This window comes from Rhyacophila brunnea, unplaced genomic scaffold (genome assembly GCF_057557595.1).
Source record: "Rhyacophila brunnea isolate RB1 unplaced genomic scaffold, BYU_Rbru_1.0 scaffold_9, whole genome shotgun sequence".
Taxonomy (NCBI): domain Eukaryota; kingdom Metazoa; phylum Arthropoda; class Insecta; order Trichoptera; family Rhyacophilidae; genus Rhyacophila; species Rhyacophila brunnea.
In genome coordinates this window covers 7941053-7964538 of record NW_028233361.1, presented here as the reverse complement: position 1 = coordinate 7964538, position 23486 = coordinate 7941053, and the positions used below count along the sequence as shown (strand labels likewise).

The window sequence follows — 23486 nt, the reverse complement described above, 5'->3', positions numbered from 1 at the left end:
AATTAAAATTCTACTTCGTGGATTCTGGATAAATTAATACAATTTCGACCGTAAGTGTTTCCAGTAGATTTTTAAACTAATAATATCAATCTCGTTTTTACCGAGTTTATACGGGTAACGTACATAGAAGGCCCTAAACAGATTTAGAACCATGGTAGGGAGCACCCAAGACAACATGGTGAAGTGGGGGTTCTCCGATGACCAAACCTGCGACTGCGGTGATATGCAAAGCATGTAGCACCTTCTTTCATGCAAGGTTTGCCTAGTAAGCTACAATTTCGTCGAAATCCTACAAGCTGAGGTAAATGCTGTTACTTTTGCTAACTTCTGGAGCGACACATTGTAGCTATTGAAGACCCGATACGACAAAGAAGAAAAACAATATCGTTTTTGATCATTTCTAACAAACTAGTAGACCAAACGCTCTCATAAGTGTATGTTGTATCCATGTTTAGATCTAAATCACAGTTACAAACCCAACATATTTGAAAATGTTTGTACAAATTATCTCCACCCTTGAAAGGTATATGAGCTTTTCATTAGAAATTTACGTGTAATATCTTATAAATTTATTATCAACTACTTTCTTCAGTATATTTTTATTTTGTAGTTTCAAACTTCAGAATATGCACAATGTTACGCCATTTTATTAAATCCATTACCTCGGCTTGTTATGTCAAATCTGTAGCACATTCATTACTGTTGTAGAATAATATTCACATTTTTCAGAATAGTTTTCTACAGCAAAATCTAATATAGTATTAATAATTATCATATTAATATAAATTAGAACTAATAAGTAAATATAAAATATTTAATATAAATTCAATGTTACCTATTTTTGTTTATAAAGATAATGTGAAGTAGGTATAATTTTTTGGGTAGGTACTTGATATTGAAAATAATAAATGAATGTTCAGTTTCATAAAAAATATAAATATGATATAACATCAAAAATTCTGTCGCAATAGTTTGAAATATCTTCTTTTTTTAATCTTGTAATATTAATTAATAATAACTTAATATATAAAAATAAAACATCAATAAATATAAGGTACCTATCTATTTATATTATTTTAAGAGTATAATTCGCACCATATATTGATTATATTTTTTTTTTATTAACAATGTTTAATTTATGGAAAAAAAGTAGAATTCCAATTTTTTGTTATTGTTTTATAAAGTGTTATAAAACATATAAATATGCTATAAAATCACAGAGACTATCACACCATATTATTTGTATTGTCTTTTTTTAAATTTAATCCAGCTGTATTAATGGTATACAGTAATAAAATAATAATTTAAAACATTTATACAACTTGTATTTCGAGAAAAATTATCATTGAATTGATGTTATCGCATCGGTGAAATTAAATATGGTCAAATTTAATGGACCATCCAAAAAATTGTGACCAACGATATTCGTTTCGATTTTTATCCGCCCACCTCACTTGTCGACCGGACAAATGGCTTATTCCCATTTTTGTCTGCCATACGAGATGACTGCCGTTTGTTTGGTAGCCATCTCATTAAATTGGGCCCAATCATAATCATAAACAGTGACGTCCCTAGGCCAAGTTCCGCCTCCAATGTGGCCCGTGCGATTTGTCAAAAATCATATTTTAACTCCCAGTAAAAAACTCACCGACTAAAAAAATCATTTTATTGAGATATTTACAAACACTTTCACCTTATGAATCTTTTCTTTTTGGATGTGATCTTATTAATTATATTATATTTTTATAAATTTGGAATATTGCGAAGGCGTTGTTTTTAAGTGTAATTAAATTTTGACAAATAAAGCATTTGGTAAACGGTAGTATTTTTAAATGTAGCATGTCATTTCTACTAATACAACCTAATAGTTCCCTCCAAGCCAAACCGCCCAGCACCATACTCGTGCTTAATTGAGTATATCACGAAGCCCTACATTTAGATATAAAGCATCAGCAATTATTGTATATACCTGGGAATGTTTCCCAATACTGATGTCACCACACACTCAAGTGTACTTTGACTGAGTTTACTAAAACATAATTTAATCAAAGTGCCAATGGAAGAAAAGCGTACGTAGAATAATTAACAAAAATAAATTATTCCAATTAATTTACATATAATATGTTAAAACAATACGAACATTCTTAACTATTTGAAGAAATCTTCACGCCCTCAATAAGACGCCGCACATTTTTTAAAAGCATTATAATTGACCTTTGTGGTGACCATGTTGGATGGAATGTCGACATAAATTATAGTGATGGTTTTATAAATGCGTTTAAAAATTAATAAATATAAAAAATCTTAACACCACTGCACATTTATGTACTAAAATATGACTATATTATAAAACGTTAGAGAGAGAGGTTTAAAAGAATACTATTTTATGTAATAAAAATACTTTATGCAGTCATCAAATGTTTAAAATAAATATAAAGGATAATAAGGCTTCAAAATTATATAAATAGATTATCTACAACGTTTAAAAAAATGTCCAGGATCATACTTTGAAAATAGAATGAAAGCTCCATTTTGACCTACGCTGAGCATGTCCTCCCTTAACCATCCCCCCTGATTGTCATTTTGTATAAAATACGTAATATTTTTCTCCACATCTGACAAATTCAATATATTATGTAATCCAATTTTCTGTGCTCTATAGTCTATCAGTATGCATACCATGCCTGTTCTTAACTTGGTTATCTACGATATTTTATATAGATGTATCTACACACTAAATATAATTATTAAATTCGTAGAATAATATTATTTGAATTTCATAGTAACCAATTAACGGTTAAGAATAGAAAATAAACATTGTTCCAGCTATTCATAAGTATTTTTTTCTGTAAATAACACCTTTCTACAACAGCAATTACCAATAAATAATTTTTAATGTAGACGTTAATGGCAGAAACCGAGAAGACTGGAAGAAACTAGTGGAGGACTTCGTCCAAGAATAAATCGACTTCAACTGATGATGTTAATGATTATGCAGCATTAATTCTTTTTAATGGATGACTCAATCTACAGATTTCACATAAATTATTTTTAAAATACTTGTGAAGAAATAAATATATTATATTATTTACACACTAAGTACAGTAAAATACCATGTTATGTGCATCGACAGAGTATTAGTTATATTAATATAGATTATTTAACTCAGAGTGATTATTAGGCATATATCCAAAAATCAATATGTTTTTTGCGAGCCGCGAGATCTAACACAGTTTTAGATAGGTAAGGCCACCTGCCAATATTATTTATTCTCTCTTTCCAATTTGCCGCCTCCCCTAATATTCCACTCATCAGTTGGTGCCTAACTTGCCTACCTTCTCATGACGGTACTGATCGTGAATTTTGTGTAACCGAAATGAAATCTCGCCCGCCAATCTTATTTCGCATTTCGAGAACAGATACCGTAGGAAGACAATCAATATAATTGGATTGCTTAATTTTTGTAATACATTTTGCTTCCTTTTTCAGCATTGCTTCTTTCATTATAAATCACTTTATAAACAATCAGCACAGTCTCGAGTATTATGATTAGCAACCAACGCACAATAATAACAGATCTTTCTGCCGAATCTGAATGACAGAACGTCATCAGATATTCTTAACTGTAGTTCGAAACTGACAGTTGAACAAAATATTATTATGACAGCAAGACTTTCTTTTATTTCATTTAAAGTGCACGCATATAAAAATATATATTATGCCTCTTACTATTTAGATTATAAAGTATTAGTATTAATAAACATTTCATTCCCCCCACTGATAAATTCGTAAACATACTACTGTCCGATAAGAAGATCTAGGCAATAACCGGTATTATAATAAGTCGCTAGAGTCGAAGTGCGATTAATTAAATAGGAGGTGCTTGTTAGTTCACAGTTTTAGCACGTGGACAACTCGTTGATAACCGGAAGCTGTTGCAGTCGAAGTGCGGTTAAAAACAGGAGGGGCTTATTAGTTCACAGTTTTAACACGTTGACAAGAAGATTTTGTTTGACAGTAATAAGTTAATTAAGTACCTACCTACATATTTTTCCTGTTATTGAAATCAATTAAATTTAATAAGCATTTCATGTATGACCTACTAGTTTAAATTATCGTAATTAGTTAGGAGTCTCATAGCATAATTGGTTAATACACAGATTGGCGCGACACTAATGGTTATACGGGTTCAAATCCCGTCGAGGTTCATATTTTATTCAAATATTTATGATTTTTTTAGTGATTATATCTGAGGTGTTTTCAAGTTATGTATGTTCAATATAAGTATATATTTTCTGAGATAATTCAAAATTATTTCGTTTCAAATGAATATTTTCACCTATATTAACCAAATATAATGAAGTGTTCAATCGATTTAAACCATTAATGAATCCATCATTAATCTCGAATAAATTTCATTGGCATAGCGAATAATGAATATTCAAAGCAATCAGTAAGAAGTGAGCTGCATGGCTATTAAGATTAAAAAAAACACAGTTAGTCTATTGATCGTGAAACATTTCTATGAAGCCGTAACAAGTGAATCAGATTATTCAAAGTCCGAGCTGAAAGAAAACGCGGAGGTAAATCATTCACTGCTAAGTAGGGGAGGTCGCTTAGCATTTATCATATCCAGCAATTACAGCTTTGTAGTACTAACAGCCTATTTATTAGCATGTCAGGGTAAATTATTTATTTGCAGGAAAAGGCCTAGATGCACATCCATAATAATATAATAATTCCATTATTTAATGTTCACGTACTTTCTCATTGAATCAAGAATTTCCTTTTTTTATTTTGAAAGCTTTATTATTTTTTATTTTTGCACCTGTTTTTTTTATTAGTGTCGTGTAAATAAGTTATTACTAACAGGTTGAGCTTTTTAAGTGGACTGTAATTATTTTGAGGAATGATGAGGAGTTTGGACATAGGGGAAGGGTGTGATGAACAAGAATGCCAGACACTTATCTTTGTGATGATGTATGATGGCTTCATGGTTTAGTTTCAACTCTCACTCGCGTGATATTGTTACTTTGGGTCATCCGGTTCGTACACTTAAGCACTTTGTGCCAGTTTTATGGATTATACATGAGGATGTATGAATGATGAGGATAGATTCTGAATGAGTCTGTATTTATTGAGTAAATCACTTAAGCTACGAAAAGCTATTAGAAGCTCGCTCACGCCCGCTATCGAGATGTTACTCAATGTTCTTTGTAACACCGTCTCTCATGACCCGTAATTTCTTATTGATTGTCTGGTGACAATAACACTGGGGATTAGGAGGTGGGTGAGGAGATAGGGAATGGAATGGGAATATAAATGGCCCAACCACTAATATAATTAAAGGGTGAGTATTTATATGTTTATTTATTTTTAATTTGGTTCTGTACACTTTCATTATTCATTGCAACTCGTATTTAGTATTTTGACATCTTTATACACTTTATACACAGTATACACACTCACCTATAAAAAATCTCTAAAACCATTTCAAAATATGTATGTATAGAGTGTACATTCTATTGACGAGTATGCATAGTCCCTGAAGAAGTCATAATTTTTAAAAAGATAATTGTCAATTCTTTTACATATACCGTTGCGTCACTTAATGCGGTTTGTTTCTGTATATTCTGTATCAGTGGGATATAATATACACATATAAATAAATGTATTTGTATGTGCGCAGTTTTTAGAAGACAATATTATATACAGAATAGTGGCAAGGGGTGGAGATAGGTTGTTAGGATTGTTTATCCTATCCAATTACGGAAAAGTTAACTAATGTTTTTACAATTCTCACAAAAGCGTTTTCTAATTATTTTATTTATTATTTAGCAGTAAATTGGCTTTTGTATTTTACTTCAAAGTATTAATAATTACCTTAATTACTGTGTCAGTATCTCTCATAATTATTTTAATAACGTACTTGTATTATATTTCTCATAGGTGTTTTAAAATTATGTAGGAATGTTGTGTATGTGTTTTTAAATCTTTGTGAATTATTCGTTGAATAAAAAAATAATTTATTGAGATATATTTATGTTCTGTGACATCATTAAGTTCTTCAATTTAAAAAAAAAATCATGTCTAATAAACCATAAATCTTTATCAACATTCAAACAATTTCACTGATAGTGATACTACTCTTAATTTTTTGTTAGATCCAAAAAATCCTTCTGTATAGAAATGTTGCCAAGTTTTTTAAAACAGTTAGTGGTACTTAAACATTTTTCTTCAGAGTCAATTTCATAATTGATTGTAAAAATAATGTAAACATAATATCGTCAGTCCCAATTAAAAAAGTCGGATCTGAAATTTTGTCATTTTTGGATTATTACGTAAAAGTTATTTAAACACTTTAAACATTTATACCACAATCACAGTTTTTTTTGTTTGTTTGAAAAATTTCGAGATATTCAAGTTAAAAATGACGGATCTACCGAGAGTGTCCGAATAACAATGTCGGTTCTTACCAACCGACATTGTTGGCTGGGCATGGGTGAGTAAGATGCGTCGGATCTAACAGTTGCTGCTATGTTCACCGGACAGACGGATGTTTTTATAAACGTTTAGAAAAGTTTCTATAACCCGTACTTTTATTCATTATGGCAAGCAATAGGTCACAAAGGATATTTGATGAAACATCTTTGATTGCTCGTACTGAAAAATAACATTTTGCAGATCCGACTTTTTTAATAGGGAACGACGATATTATCATAAGGTCACTTATATATTTTGAAAATTATCTTAAATATAATCGATTATCACAAACCATACAACAGTTCTGGGTTGATGGGCATGGCCTCCCCGAAATATCTACAATACAACTTCAATACTTCCTGAAAAAATACTATTCAGTTTTTTAAATGTGTCAAAATAATGTAAGTCTATAACAATACTGTTGAACAAGTAATTGCTTTTAAAAAGTTTATCACCGTATCGTATAAGATCAAGGTTTCTGTACTCTTCCTTACATGATTCTTAAATTAGTAACCGTACAAAACATCTTTATTATTTATGGAGCAGATGTTATTGGGATATTTTAAAATGTCATATTTAAATTCATAATAATATCCGTCAATCAATTATAATATATTATAATAAGTTTTATATAATAAGTCATAGATACGTCAAACGTCGACAACTCTCGGTTTATGCATTGACGCTCATTTAATATTAATGTATTACACACACTATTGCACGTCTATAATGCGTGGTTTATTTTCATAGGCCACTCACATATTCAAAACCCTGCTTCAAAATTTACTGTATTGGTATTATAGCCAATTGGAATTCTATTTGTTATCTGTTCTGTGATCTCGCGCCTTCCGCCATGTGAGACCTGCATCGTTGCATAAGGATACGGAGTATCACGTTGTCTGGCGGTATTCTTAACACATATCCCAACCACGTGAAGCGTCTGTTCGTGATTATTTTAATCATAGAAAGCCAACGTGTCCGCTTACGAACTCAAGTATTTGTATCGCGGTCGTACCAATGTAGCACTAAAATTTGTCAGAAATATCGACTCCCAAAGTTCAAAAGTTGGCTTTGAGACACAGCGTCTAACCAAGCTTAAAAAGTCTCGGCCGAAAAGTGTCGGCCGAATCTCAAAGATACAAACCATAGTATATTGACATCATAATAATATGCATAATTAAATAGTACATAATCAAATATCAATCAATTCTAGTGGATTTAAGTTACGTACTATTCCATTTGAGTAATTTTTTACGATCCGGGTTTCGCCTTTCGGCATCTTCAGGCACTGTGCACACTTATCAAAAGGCAAATAAACAATAATTCCATCCATTCCCAATATGTTATCATTGTTTCCAGAATGGACGATTTTACACCTCTTGAGTGTAGTACTTTTATAGTTTATAATTACTAATGATCTATTATTAGGTTTTGACGATTTATTATACACTAAACGAGTGTATTATTATTAATAATATAGGGATTTTTTTACAAACACTTCAACTATTAATCATTTGTTATATTTTTTTATTGTGCCCCTGACTTGATAAGTAGGTAATGGAGTTTTTACTTACTTTATTAAATGTATTAATTTGTTATATAAGTAAGAGTTAATTTAGTATTCGTTGTCATTTCGTTGTATTTATTTGCCTTTTGGTAAGTGTACACAGTACCTGAAGATGCCGAAAGGCAAAACCCGGGTTGCAAAGAACGACTCAAATGGAATTGTGCAAAACTAAAATCTATTAGAATTTAAATTCAAATTTCATCAAGTACCTTCGCTCGATAGTATTAATGCAATAATCAATTGTTGAAAAGTATTCAAAAATCATTTGACCATCTTTAATTAAATAAGTCGTCATAACTTAATTAATTAATTATCATAATATGCATCTCTTATGTATTGGCATGATTTTAATAGATACGATATATTAAAAAATATCGTAGTCGGTACATCGTGCTTATGTCGAATTTTGATAATAATTACACAAAATTTAATCACCATCTATTGACATTGAACTCATAAATTGCTTTCAAAAACCGATATAGAAGATCATGAATAATAATTGAATTAAAGATATTAGGATACAATATACATCCTAGTAAAATATTACTAAATAATGAAATCGTTGATTGGGTTTTAAGCCGGTATGTATGTTTTAAATTAAAATTTAATTAACAATGTGATTTATTTTTAATTCCAGATGAATCAGCAGTGTAAAGTGTGCGGAGAACCAGCTGCCGGTTTCCATTTTGGAGCGTTCACCTGTGAAGGATGCAAGGTAAAATTATTTCCATACAATCATTATACCTACTATAATCTAATATACATCTTATTATAATATAAGCTTGTTTGAAATACGAATCAATCCATCATTTAATTTCTTTAATATTCTATTATGCATCGTAACATCAATAATTTACGATGTAATTAATATTTCATTTAATTAAAGCAGAAGATTGAGTGAAAATTAGGTCAGTTTTAAGTGAACATTCCAAATTAAATTGTTTTTTAATAGTATAAGTGAGCCACGTAATCATTCGCAAGGTTAGACGTCTTTCACAAAATCTTATATGTAAATAGTTTGTTGATCTCAAAACAAATTAAATTAAACACAACATAGAGTGTTTTATTTAGAAGAAATTTTTTCTAATAAAATAACAATCCTTTTTCAAAATATTTAAAAACTATTCTATATTCCACATTTTTTTTTAAATATTTAAACTTTTTTTGTTGCGTTTGGGCTTCTTTTTAATTGAAATATTCACTTACACGAATATTAAACCTTTTTCATAAATCAGATTTTGTTTAAAATAAGTTAATAATTACCGATACTAGACTTCAATGTCCTAAAGCATTAATGAACATCCATGATGATTTAAAAACGTAATAATATATATCAAAGAACGAAAAAAAAATTATTTTACTATATATTCGATTTATATTATTATGTAATTACCCCAAAATATTCTGGTATTTAAAAGAAAGGTAATTAACCACTATCTTAAGATATCTTATCTTTCAGGGCCATTCGTCTATTGAATCTATAAATGACAGAAACTTATCTAAAATACCTAAAACCATACAGCCATAATAACGCCACCTGTTATTCTCTAACATTTTAAATTGAGTTTCCTTAAAGTTTCTTTTTGGACTCAAAAGTATATTCTTTTTAATACTACAACAGGCCGAATAATAGTAGAAGTAAAATAATTACATACATATCGAGGCTTTCAAAAAATCACACAAGTGTCTTCTAACCTCACCGGGATTGTACTTGGAGCCCCAGGATGAGAAGCCAGTAAGGCACTGAACTACGAGGGCTACTGACTTAAACATACTGCCTTTCCCTTAGGAATGCTTACATACTGTAGTTTAAACACTTGAATGTGTTTATATCTCCTACTTATACGAGGTATAAATGAGAACTCTGTCATTCTTAGTAGTATTGACCTTTTTGTTCCTGATCCCTGATAGAAATCGGTAGAATTAATCTGTCATTGGTGATTCTAATTGGAATATCAATAACTCGTTTCGAATATTGATATATTCCTAAGTGGGCTTGTTGTTTTATGAATTCTTAAAATAAGGTTTACTTAGGTCATTCGGTGTACTTCCGTGTACTTTATAATTTTTATAACTATTTACTCTTTATACTGTACTTCTAAAACTGCATCGTATTATATTTCTTTGTTTTTTTATACTATTTTAATAGTATATATTACATTTGGTGGCGCTTTGAGCAGTGGACTATAATTTGAGGAAATGCCGGTTGGTAGATTATGGATCTAGAGGGGTGGATTTACACAGGATGCCAGACACTGACCTTTTGTGTCGAGACGGCTGACGCGCGCTATAGCCAGTTTGGTGTTCACGCACTCACGCACTGATAAACGGACGGTTCGGAATGTCACTCTCATGGTTTCACTTTTGTTTTGGGATAAATGATGATTACGAGTTCAAGATAGATGATAGACACGACGTTAGCTCAAACCTTATCAGATGTATCGCAACGAAGATCAAACAGATGCATTTTGTATGAACCACTCTGTAGTTAACGCAGCCTTGTTTATATCCATAACTTTAATAAAACCCTACGCGCTCGGCAGTCTTTAAGTAACTCAATGTTATTCGCAATCACGGTCATTTTATGACCCGTAATTACTGGTTACCTGGTCTTGTGTCAATAATAAATAAGTATGTGAGGTAGGTAGGGAAATAAGGAATGACGGCCACCATATTTAACCCAATCAGCTTTGTTTTTAATTATCGTGTTGTGAAAGTCCATTGTAAAAGTCTAAAGTAATTTGTAAAGTTCACTATAATACGGAGAGGGAAAAAAACTAAAAAAATATTATATTTCTTCTCATTAAAGCTCAGTGGATATAAACAGATGTAACAGGTAATAAATCAACGCCGTAATCAGTTTGAAATGCGTTAAAATATCGATCAAAAATAACGGGTCATGCTTCTTAGTTCAAAACAATGTTGCTCACTTGTTCCCGCGTATTTGCTCATCCAAACGTATTATCTGTGAGGCAAATCGTCCAGCGTTGAAATCGTAATAAATCACAGCGTCTGTGTGACGTCATAGACTCGGCCTAATCGACGTAATGGCAAATAGTCTGTCTTCTTCCACATGCCATTATTTACACGCGAAAAACGAATTAACGAACAATTCGGTACTCCGCGCGAGTAACCAGTGTCCGTCCGTTGTTTCGCGATTGCATCTTCTGGCGCATCTTTGGGATTATTCTGGACAGTGATTCGGCCGAATAAAATTCAAATATAAGGTTATCAAATAATACAATATATATATATATACTTATTTTTTTTTTGTCAACAAGTTGATTGCGTCACGAGCTGTTTGCCATGTTGCATTATCTTGTTGTAAGTAAATATCGTTTAGATCAATATCATCTAATTCATGCCATTACAATGCAAACACACTAAGTAATCATGTTTCTGTAGCGTACTCCATTGACAGTAACTTATTACCTAGGTACTCCAAATGCGACGATTGATCTTATTTACTAATCCGTTTAACCAAAAATGAGCTTCATCGCTGAAAATGATTTTTTTATGAAATAACGAGTCTGTTTCAAGTTGTTCTAAAGCAGAATCAGCAAAACTTTGCCCTAAAGAGCATAGATGGACCAAGAGTTTAGAGAAAAAGAATTTGTCGCTTATGTATTTATTAGACTAATTAGAATAAAAAGCATTCTATAATACTTATTATTCTATATTCACAACGATCTAATCGATTTATCTTTCAACCAATAATAATTATTAACACCACCAAAGTAGTGTGTATAATTCTCTAGAAAATATAAATTATTGGTGCGCAAAATTAATCACTAAGTTAAAAAATCGTCAGATATATAGCATACTATTATGACTATATATTATATACTTATTTAACTCTCAGTCTTTTTTTTTGATGCGTATATGGAATATATTATTCATGTCAAAACAATGTTATATATATTAATATTATATAGAATGTGTACTTTACTTTACATTTGAGCAAATTGCAAATTTGTTTATTCCGATAAGATCAACTTCAACTAGATGCTTTTGCATGCCAGTAGTTATTAGGCACGCAACTCTGCGCCGTGAACCGTGCCAAGCCATTGGCATGTGTAATCTTGCCACTTGAGAGACCAGTGATCAAATTTTGTTAATGTTTGCCAGTTCAAAAGTGAAATTATTCGCATTTTGCAACGTCCCAGTCAAAGTGTTTCGTTACAATAGGCCAGTTACAAAAACAAAAGTTAACCATAAAATGTTCACTTCCATTTGAACTCAATTCAACGATTCTTAGATGCAATTTGCATTCGTAACGATGGTTAAATTTTTACAGCAGAAGTACTCAATGCTCATTTAAAAATACAAGACTCTATGGTATACTCTCAAGGAGATTATAACACTCTACTCCTAATACATTATGAATAGAGCTTTTATTTCAGTTATAAGTAAAGCTTCTGTATGCTTTTAACATGCAGTACATTTACTGAGACAATATATCGAATAGTATGAATATATTTTTAATATTCAATAAATATAATATTATAAACCTAGATAATATTATCTTCTTTTTTCTCATTCTTAATTTAATACTATCACTTTGTTTATAGTCGAATCATATTGGCTGCCACAAAGTAAAGATTATAGTAAAAGACTTTATAAAATGAGAAATGGTAATTTTTGCTTTGAACAAAAAAAGTATCTGCATTTCTTGACACGGAATCGAATTCAATAGCTACTGATTTGAGAAACATGCATTTTATTAACTACCTACCACCCTTCCATGAGACATGCTAATGTATATTATACAATGAGCTCCAAACTCTTGATTTTTAACGAATTTGTGATAAAGAGCCATACATATATTTGATGTATACACTACATGAACGCTTGGTGTAAGATAACTTTGAAAGTTAAGTGTAATAAAACGTATAATTTCAAAAGAACCACCAAAAAACCAACTAATAAGAAATGATATCTAAATGGCAATGGTTTAGATAATATGTAGATCTGTGAATGACATTTTTTTAAGAACCATGGAAAAACTGAATATTTCTATCTCTACAGATTGGAAGGCATAATATTAGTCTGTTTTACTAGGACTGGTTGAGATCCATCCTTTCCAATCATTGAATCCTTGCACTCGTTCAAATATATGCTGAAAAAACACCATGCACTATTTCCCGTCGCTCGCAGAATCGATGGCTTTGTATTCATGCACAGGCGGCCTAAGTAACCAACTAACAACAGTGTCAATTTAGATGATTAAATATAATAGTGATACTTTTTAGATACTGACTTGTCACAAGACTGCCCTAAAACGGAGTGAAATTACGATTCAAGTTAGCTATTCTATACACAATGCGGCTGTCGATGGATAAAGTGATAAATATTATTGCTTTATCATATTCATGTTTATCATATTTTTATAATAAGCTAGACCAAAACAGCTATCTATCTCGTTCTAAAAGTCAACACAGGCAAGATAGGGGCTGGGGCTGTTCAAACATGGCACTTTTTGACAGTTTAGATATGGTTAACTTGTTGTTACAATTAGCCGCGTCAAAACATAAATATGATAAACTACCGTCGATAGTCGCCTTGTGTATAGAATAACTGCCCAGTTTGCGAATAAAAACTGAGCGTAGTAGATGGATATAAAAAAGGCATTAATCAAGCAATGTAAAGATGATCATATTATTATACATACACAATTATATGACTACCTATTTATTATTCTATCAAAAGTAAAAATATATCGTTTAGTCGTGATTAGTTTTTTGATGTTTTTGAAATGTATGTTTGCATAGTCTTTAGTTGTTAAAAAAATTTATAATGTAAACATTTTTTTGGTAAGTATGATTTTTTTGTTTTTTTTTATCCCTGTGCACTTACTTGCAACAGTTTAAAGCAAGGCTAATGAAGACAACTGTACCATATCCAAAATGCAAGTGCTTGACTGAGCTTTTGACAAATAATACATTTTATTGTTTAGTCCGCTAAATCAGTCAATTGCCTTCTAGGTCGCAGCCTTAGAAACTCTAATTAGGCAATTCAAAATAAATCAATCATAATTGCATTATTTAAATTTAAATGAAACTGTTGCTAAACGGCGACTTCCAGACTGTTGAAACATTTGAATGTTTTTTAATCGCACATCAGACTATTTTTGATTGTAAAATAATTTTTATATCTCACTCAAAGCTTGAATTAAATGTTTATTTTCCATCAAAGATTCTTTACTTTTCAATCATTCATTATCAAATGCAACTAAAATAATAATTGTGCATATAAGTTCATTTCATTTTAATAAATCTATTTTTATTGTATATGGCGGATCATTTTAACTTCTCATTCAGTATGAGCAGTTAATGAGAAATAATGAAATAGTATTTTAGAAGTTACATCATATTTTGTAAAAATACAGTATCATATTGGCCTCCAGAGGAGATGGGCGGACGAAGTCAAAAGAAACTCATGGAGACGAGTATGACGGCATTGTGATAACTGGACGCCAGGTTAAGTGGGCGCCGCACTGACAAATGAAATAAGATTCATTAACGTAATAAATATACGATTTGATACAGAACGTAGACGTTTTAATAAGTTTCTATCTACTACTTACTAGTCTTAATTAATTTTGCAATTAACATGTTTTTTGTTGCGGATTGAGAATTATTATGCCTGATGCTTCACATAAAATTAAAGAACTCTCTTTACATTGGAACATATTATGCATAATTAAATCATTAACTCACCAAGTTATAATAATATATAAGAAGTATTAAATATATATTTTAAAAGTATCTATAATTCACGAACGTCTATTTATATTTGAATTTCATTCACCCAGCTGTTCCGGCGCCAAATTGTCCTAGACCTAGTATAACCGACTGAAGAGAAAAAAAGAGAGAGATATCCGCAAGGGTGGTTTTGCAGTCATTTCTGGATCTAAATATTTGGTAGCTCCATCATTAGAGTGAATTTTGTATGAGTTGTCGTGTGACTATTCAATAAATTAACTCGCATTCGCATGTTAAATTCCTTTAAAATGAATTTTAAATAGAATTTATAATTTATTACACAAATAATACTAAAAAACATGCTTTATAGTAATACAGTATATGTAAAATTAAATATATGATGTGTTGGGTAAATGTTTAAAAACTATTCCTCTTAATGCAATATAGCCTCTTCACTATGAAGTCATATGATAGAATCGAACATGGTTACATGATAATTATATATAACCAATATATAGATGGATACAATTTAGATTTTTTTTTTCAATTATTATTGTGAATGAAATTATTCGCAATAGATTTCTATTGACATCAAAGTATACCGTTACTTAAGTTAATTCTGGACTTCCGATCTCATGCTCCTTCACAATCACGTGACAATTCTAAATATTCAAGAATTATGTAATGATATGCTTACATATTACTATGGTTATCCATTTCTCATACGCTAGATATGTCCTGTCCACCGAAGTCGTCCAATCAAAGTATTACGTATAATGGGCTAATTCTTGTACAATGCATGTAACTCATTATTATTATTATTGGCTCTACAATCCTATGTAGATCTGAGCCGCCTCATAAAGAGGTTTAATAACAAATTTTTGTTTTACAAAAAAAATAGCTGTTAATCACTTGCTCAACCTCTTGGGTTCATACTCTGGGTCCAAACACTCCTCGAAAAACAAAATGTGACCCACGATATTATTAGCCTGACGTGCTCGGCCATCATAGGCAATTTATTATTGCACCAAAATACCAACCCCCATCGGCATAATTTGTTAAAAGCCTTATTATTCATAAGAAAATAATATTCTTTATGTAATATTAAATAATATTTAATATAATTTATTTAAATCACTTTTTACTTATTTGACCTTGTTTTCATATTAATCCATCTCTGGTGACTCTACAATGACTGATTTCAATAAAATATCAGCGTTCAAATTTGTATTAGATAAATCAATTTTGAATTATTCTGTATTTACTTAGTGGTCAGGCATTTTGATTTTATCGACGCGAAGGCGCATGCGCACAACTGGACCGTGAGTTGATGTCGGCGGTCGCCAAATGTTGTGCTCCGCTGCGCTTTTATATCAAAGTAATGTTCAATGAACAAAATTATGACAGTCAATAATTCAGATTGCAGTTTATTTATTATCTGACACCAGAATGTTTGTTTTCTTGCATTCCCAAACCGCAAAGACGGCTTGGATGTTTTTTTTAACTCAATCGAAGAATTGAATTAGGCAAAAATTAGTTCAATTCATTCAAAAAAGGTTGCGCTTTCGTTTGAAGTAAAAGAAAGGTTTTTTTAATAAAATTATAACATTTTTTATAAATCGTAAAAAAATATATCGCAAATATCTTTATTAAGCTTTATACATAAGAGAACACCAGCAAATCTGTAATTTCTTATATTTTTTTAATATTATTGACATATTTTAGCAATCCTATTTAAATTGCACTGGTATCATAATTTCATATATATTTATACTGTAACATCCAGTACACATAAACCGGTAGAACACGCTTTCTTTAAACTTTGATGTTACGCTGCTTTCACATTATACGGTTTTGACTGTACGGAAAAAATCTAATGGCGACATTCTTTTAATGCCCTTTTGACATTACATGGTGACAGTTAAAAATAGAAACGGCGCCGTAAAGCAACCTTCATCACCACTGTATTCACGGCGCCCGGACGGCCACCGATTTTATATTAGACGGTTTTAAATCGTACGGTCAGCACAACGATCAACCACAAACTGAGCTTGTGATGGAAAAAAACCGTACATAAACCGGAAAGTGTGAAAACAGCGTGAACTTGTTGCCGACTCGGATTTTTACCGTTCGATTTTTTTGTGTACACACATTAAGCAACCTTCGTCGATTAAATAATATAACATCGAGGGTAAGAATAACACAAAATTCATCTCCCCGATTATATATATTATATGAGATTTTCTTGAACACGTTTCGTCGCTAATTTTCTACAAACACGTATCTCAATTTTTGTCAGTTTTACGTTGTTTGATGTAATGAATTCAGAATTTGAATACGCACATATTCCACTAATACGTATCTCAAAACGGACTTCACAACATAATAGATTTAAGCAATAACAAAAACTCGTATCACAATAAAACACTTTTATAAATATTATAAACTCGTATCTTGAGTTACGTGTTTGTAAGTATACAGAATACTGAACTCCGACAGATAATTGTACTGAATCTCTTTCTTGTAAGTCAAGATACGTGTTTGCTGCAGTAATATTCACAGTAAAGTTGCAACGCATTCTTGTATCTCCGACAATATGACTGATCGTTCGAAAGTTTAGTGCGATAAATTGAAGAAACATAACATTTTTTTCATGAAAATATGTGTAACTATACTAAATGGATATTTCATAGAAGAAATTTTATTTCTAAATTTAAAACTGAGAAAATAATGTGGTTATTTGCCTCTCCTGAAAAGTTATGATTTTTGATATCTAGAAAATTACAGACGGTTTGTCCTATTGGGGTCAATCGAAAACATATTCTTTCCAAATTACTACTGCATTAACTTTTTTATATTCATAAATGATAGTTAAATAATGTTTCTTTCTATAAATGCTATTATAATGTTGAAACCAAATTGATGCATTAAAAAGCAGTATGTATTTCCTAATACATGTCAATGGGACGTAACTGTCGCAGCTATTTCTTTTACAGGGCCTCATTGCAATGAAATATTTGCAAATAAATAAGTATCGGTTTCCGTTCATCCAATCTCACCCATCGGTGACCGACGTCTGGTGCCATTAGGTAACAATACGACAGTACCTAATTGTTTGATTCATTTCACAATAATAACGAGCGAAATTCATCTAATTATTCCGACTGTCCCAGACTGTAGCGAATTCTATCAGTTGATATCATGATGATTATTGCATTGATTTTTTACAACATTCCTAATTAAACGCAGACTTCACGGGGTTTTTTTTTTTTTGAAAGAGGGAAAAATTCCAACATTTTTCTGTACTAGGTAATCGATTATGATAACATTACTAAAGGCTTACTGGCGCAGGTATATTAAATAAAGACTCGTATTTAAATCGTGACATCAATACTACAACTAGATAACTCTGATTTGGTTATTGTTGGGAAAATTAAATTTAAACTTTACTGGATTAACATAACTAAGCTACAATTATTATTTAAAATAAAAATGGAAAATTGTGTTTGTCTAATTGGGAACAACTAAATAATGTTTCAATTGTATGAAAAAATATTGTACATTTTAATGCATTCATAGTTAAGTTATCTAACATTTGGAAACACAAAATTAATACAGTTTCCATTAACTTCTGACTAACCTAAGCATTATCCTGGTATGGCCATGATAATACGTGCTGTCAACAATAAATTTATATACTCGTAAACGGGGTATTACCAATAATATTTATCCATAATCTTTCAAAATTTAAACTCATTTTACTTGCAGAAAAAGGTTGTATAAACTGACAAAATTCAACTATTAGGTATATAAGTGGGTAAAAACGTCCCCCCAATAATTATAACGTAATGTGAAGGAAGTATTTTTAATATATACTACGTTTTATGTCAGGAACTTCTTCAAAAACTGTAAAGTTGTGGTGTCACGATTTTTTTTAACATTATGTGGTGCTGTCATTATAATGGATAGATCGGACGTGTTCGGGTTTCTCCATCAACCGTGAATGGGATCTACGGAAATCAAGGGATTTCCTTAGATCTATCAGATGCCCTCGTAACCTTTTCAAGATAATACTTTGACAAATCTGTCAACGATGACGAATCAACCCCTGAGAAATAGCCATTATCATAAAAACATAAATTATCATTAACTATCACTTCTAATTATAAAAATAAAAGCTCTTTTTTTGCATTCTTGTCTCATTTTATTGCTAAAAACAAAAAAAAATTGATCCGTGATGTTGTTATTAAAACTTGTAAAATCTTTAAATTGCCAACCGTTCCTAAAATATACATACTTTTGGTTAATGTTTGACATGCATTTTTTTTGTTTTGGTTCAATCTTGGATTTAAATTAACTAAAATCTAAAGCTTGTAGATAATTACTACTATTTTTTCCGGATATAAATATTATATTGACAAGTCTATTTATTTTTATACCCTATAAAAGTTTATAACCTAATTGCTTCTTTTAACCAAAATAAGTTTCCTTCAATATTTACATTAAAATATTGTGTAGGTAACAAATATTAAATTAAATGACAAATTACATATACAAAAAATATATTCTGACAGCTTTATACAAAATAATATTAATGACAATTTTTAAAATGATTTAGTAATCATCTATTGTTTTATTAATATTTACAATAAATACCCAATCAAAGTCACCTGAAACAAAATTATGTTGTAATATATTTCCGTATGTTGATAAAATATTAGAGCTTGTGGTTTTGTGCAACCAGTCTACAACATAATTATTAAAGATATATTTTTTTACTGCACATCAATCATAGAGATTACTTATGAATCCGATGTGTTAAACTGGCCACCTAAATCAACAAAACTGAGTTTACAATTTTAATTATATTTAGATGCATCAAGGTCATATAAAAGACCTGCGCTAGCTTTACTGACAAAAAACGTGTTAACAATGTATCCTAACTGCAGATTACGAAAGCGACGCTTGCGACCATATAACATCCTAAAGCCCAATTATTATACTTCCCAGGATATAATATTAATATAAAAATACTTCTTAATACTAATTAATATACAATCGATGGACTTCGTATGTGATATGCAATATTTTTGACAGGGGTAGTTAAAATGTTATACAAACACTTTTTAATGAAATTAAATACAATCAAAAATAATTTAGTTTATTATTTAAAGTAACTGTATTTTTGTTTTTATTTAATTTGATTACCTCCTGATTTTTTAAGTTATACTTCTTTGGGCGCATTTGGAAAATCAGATCAGAGTGTATTTTTGGCGTGTAACACATAATTTATTTTTTCACAGAAAAAAAACGCACTCGATTGGATTCGAACCACCGATTGTATGTTATCAGCCAGACGCACTACCTTTACGCCACAGTATGATACTGCAATCGTGACGATTATACAATATAATATTATAGTTTAGAGTTGTTCCGTTGCCTAGGCAGCGAATTTATTATTGTCGGCCATTTGCAATTCCTTACGTAAACAAACGATTAAACGTCAGAGTAACAGTTGGTACTTCAAAAATAAAAACAACGAGAAAACATTATATAATTTAGTTATATAAATTAAAGTGTATAGAAATAAACCAACGGCATTCTAATAAGCGGCCCGTTTTCTTACGTGTGTAATTTAACAAGATAATTGGGAACTAGCCGAAGAATCTGGGTTATAACAAGTTTTTGTTTTGTTACGCCAAAGAAGTATAACTTCTAACGTGCGTACATAAGTACACACCGATTTTTTTTTTCACATTTTAATAATTTTCTTATGCTTCCACTGATAAAATGGCATTGTATAATATGTGTATTGAGTTTTGTAGTTCCAATGCATAAGATAAGAAACAGGATAATTATTAATAATATTAGTTATGTTAAAAAAAAGTATGTGATACAGTTCAACACTGATTGTTTATTAGGTTGATGGGTCGAGTTGTATTTAGTTAAGTGCTTCCATGTAATGTGGTAGATATTAAAATTTACACGGTGCCTAACAAGTGTAACGACAAAACCAAAACACTCAAGTGCCAACGATTAACGGATAACGTCTAACGGCCAGATTATGTTGACTCACGAGCGCTCTGAACCGTTGCTGTTGTCGATTTCAGGCTTCCTCAAGCAGCACCATTGCAAAATCGCCTTCCTGCCGCTGGTCTGTTTAAGCCGCTTATCTTTTTTCTGCTCTAGATTGTTTATTTCTATTCTGTACGCAATTCTTTTCAGATAATATCGGGTTTCCGTTTGATTCAGTTTCAAGGACATCGCACAAGTACGGCTGGATAAATAAAATCTTCGCAAAAGTGATAAAATTAGGCCAGATCAATTTGTATTGTTGCCGCTAATCTCTTTTTGTTCATTGCATATTATAATATTAAGGCTAATTCTCCTTTTATACTATTCACTTATCCGTTACTAAAATAAATTTTAAACACAAAATGGTAAACAACTATTTCTACTCAAAACATGTTGGGAACAATAGAAAAATGTACATCAACATAACACTAAGCTCACTAAGGGTGCAAGTTGTACTATAAATTTAGGGGAGTAGGAGTACAGTATACATGATGTACAACTAAAGGTGGGAACAGATTAGGACCACGCGACGAAACGTAATGCGTCTAGAGTGGTATCATACATTACCATTTTTATTGTATACTATGGAACAAAAACATCATAATAACACCTGACGTGACGTCATGCAATCTAATCATTCCAATTCAGCGTGTTATGAGTGGTGGGGGAAAATACCCTACCCAACACATCGTGAGGAAGTCTAGTCGTAATCTCACGTATCTCAGTTGTCAATATCATCCTTAATAATATGAATAATTAATATAAATAAAATATCTATTATTATTATATACTATTTAATATTATAATATATTCATAAAGCTCCTTAAACTACGATGTATCTACTATAAAATCCATCTTATATCGCTCATTACCGTTTCCAAAACTTTAATAAGATGATGAAATTCACCATAATATACATTTACTTATTGAATTATTTCATGAACGAGATATCTCTAGATTCGTGCTTTTCGTAGTTTTTACTTTTCAATATGATATTTTGAGGTGTCGCGTGTGTGCGATGTGCGCTGTTTGCATCAAGTGCAGATATGTCGCATGGCGGGGCGTGTTCTTTACATGTTCCAAACTTAACGTATACGTCATTTATTATGATCTGGTGGAGGTAGGTTGTTAAGATTCGACAAATATAGTGTAACTACACAAAACTTTGTCAGTCATACTTATTTAATTTCATTGAACTAAGAATAAAATTTTCAGATGGTGATGGATAGTTTTTAAAATTCAACTAAGCCCTGCATAACCAAATCATAATAGTTTAGGTATGCTATGGGTTATCCGATAAAAATAGTGCACACTTTTTCAGTCATACTTATTGATTCTCGTTGAATTAATAATACTTTATTATTACCGATGGTGTTGGTAAGTGTTTTTAGTCTGGACCAAACCATAATCGATAAAACATATTCTTCTATCTTTAAAATACCTATCTAGAAGTATGTAAAGTTAAATGTCATAATTTTAGATATTTTATAGATAAAGGACTATTTTTAACTATTATCCACTATGGCTTGGATTATACAGGGTTTAATACAGTTTATTCTAACTTATATAATAAATTAATACAATAAAGTAGGTAAACACTTTATTACTTATCAATATAATATCACCTACCTATATACGTGTGTACTTACCTTTTGGTGAGTGTACATAGTGTCTGAAGATGCCGAAAGGTGAAACCCAGGTCTCAAAAACGACTAAAATGGAATAGTACAAAACTTAAATCCTTTAGAAGAAATATGTATAATATAAATGTATTGTATTATTATCATCTGGCTATCTGTAATTTTGTAATAGTAACGTAAATGTCGTAATAATACGATAGTTAGGTATCTATTTTAGCTTTGAAATATGTATTGTTAACTTTACATGTTACAACTCGTTATTGCTTGTTTAACATTAATCTTTATATGAATGCATGCCACTACTACAAATATTAAAATCATCATTAATAGAATCGTAACTTTAATAGTAAACTTTTGATATAAAGGTCATGGATGTTTTGTTCTATAATGATGTTAAATCCTATAAAATAATATGTGATTCAATCAATTTTATAGCTACTTTAATAACAAAGTAAAATAATCAAATTTTAAAGTACCCATATTATTATATTATGACATCTGCGCTAACTTTGGTATATACTTCTGAATATAATAAAACGTAAATAAAATATTAATATACTAGTGATTCAGTTTATTTTAGTGTTTATTAGATATATAATTTTGTTAATAATATTTAAAGTAAATTGAACATTTATTTATAAATCACATAAACAGGCTTTGATTCTTACTACTGGGTGTTCTCACTGAATTAAATACTCATTGCAATGCCAGATGTAGGATACAAAATGGCACCCATAGTTTCCAATGACATTATTAATGGACGACGCACAGTAGCTAGCAAGTAAATTCGCCCATAGTGACATTTGCACGTGCATAGGTAGACGTCACGCAATTTCATTATGCGATATCACGCATCGGGAATTTATAGCAATATGACCTTTATTGTAATAGCGTTAGAGCAGTGTTTCTAATGTCAATGTTCATTTGAGCGAACCCGTTCGAACCGAACCATTCGGCAGACCCAACGCATCCCCCACATCCAACACCCCATGCAAAAGCATCAGGAATTTATAGCAA

General features: G+C 30.8%; 1 protein-coding gene across 1 annotated transcript in view; it reads left to right on the top strand.

Annotated features, from left to right (window-relative positions):
* The window catches only part of LOC147063229 (uncharacterized), a 200312-nt gene that overhangs the window by 155129 nt on the left and 21697 nt on the right, over positions 1-23486 (top strand). The window contains exon 2 of the mRNA XM_085959632.1: positions 8688-8765. Within this exon, the coding sequence (XP_085815758.1) occupies positions 8688-8765 (78 nt within the window). The remainder of the gene's footprint in view (positions 1-8687; positions 8766-23486) is intronic.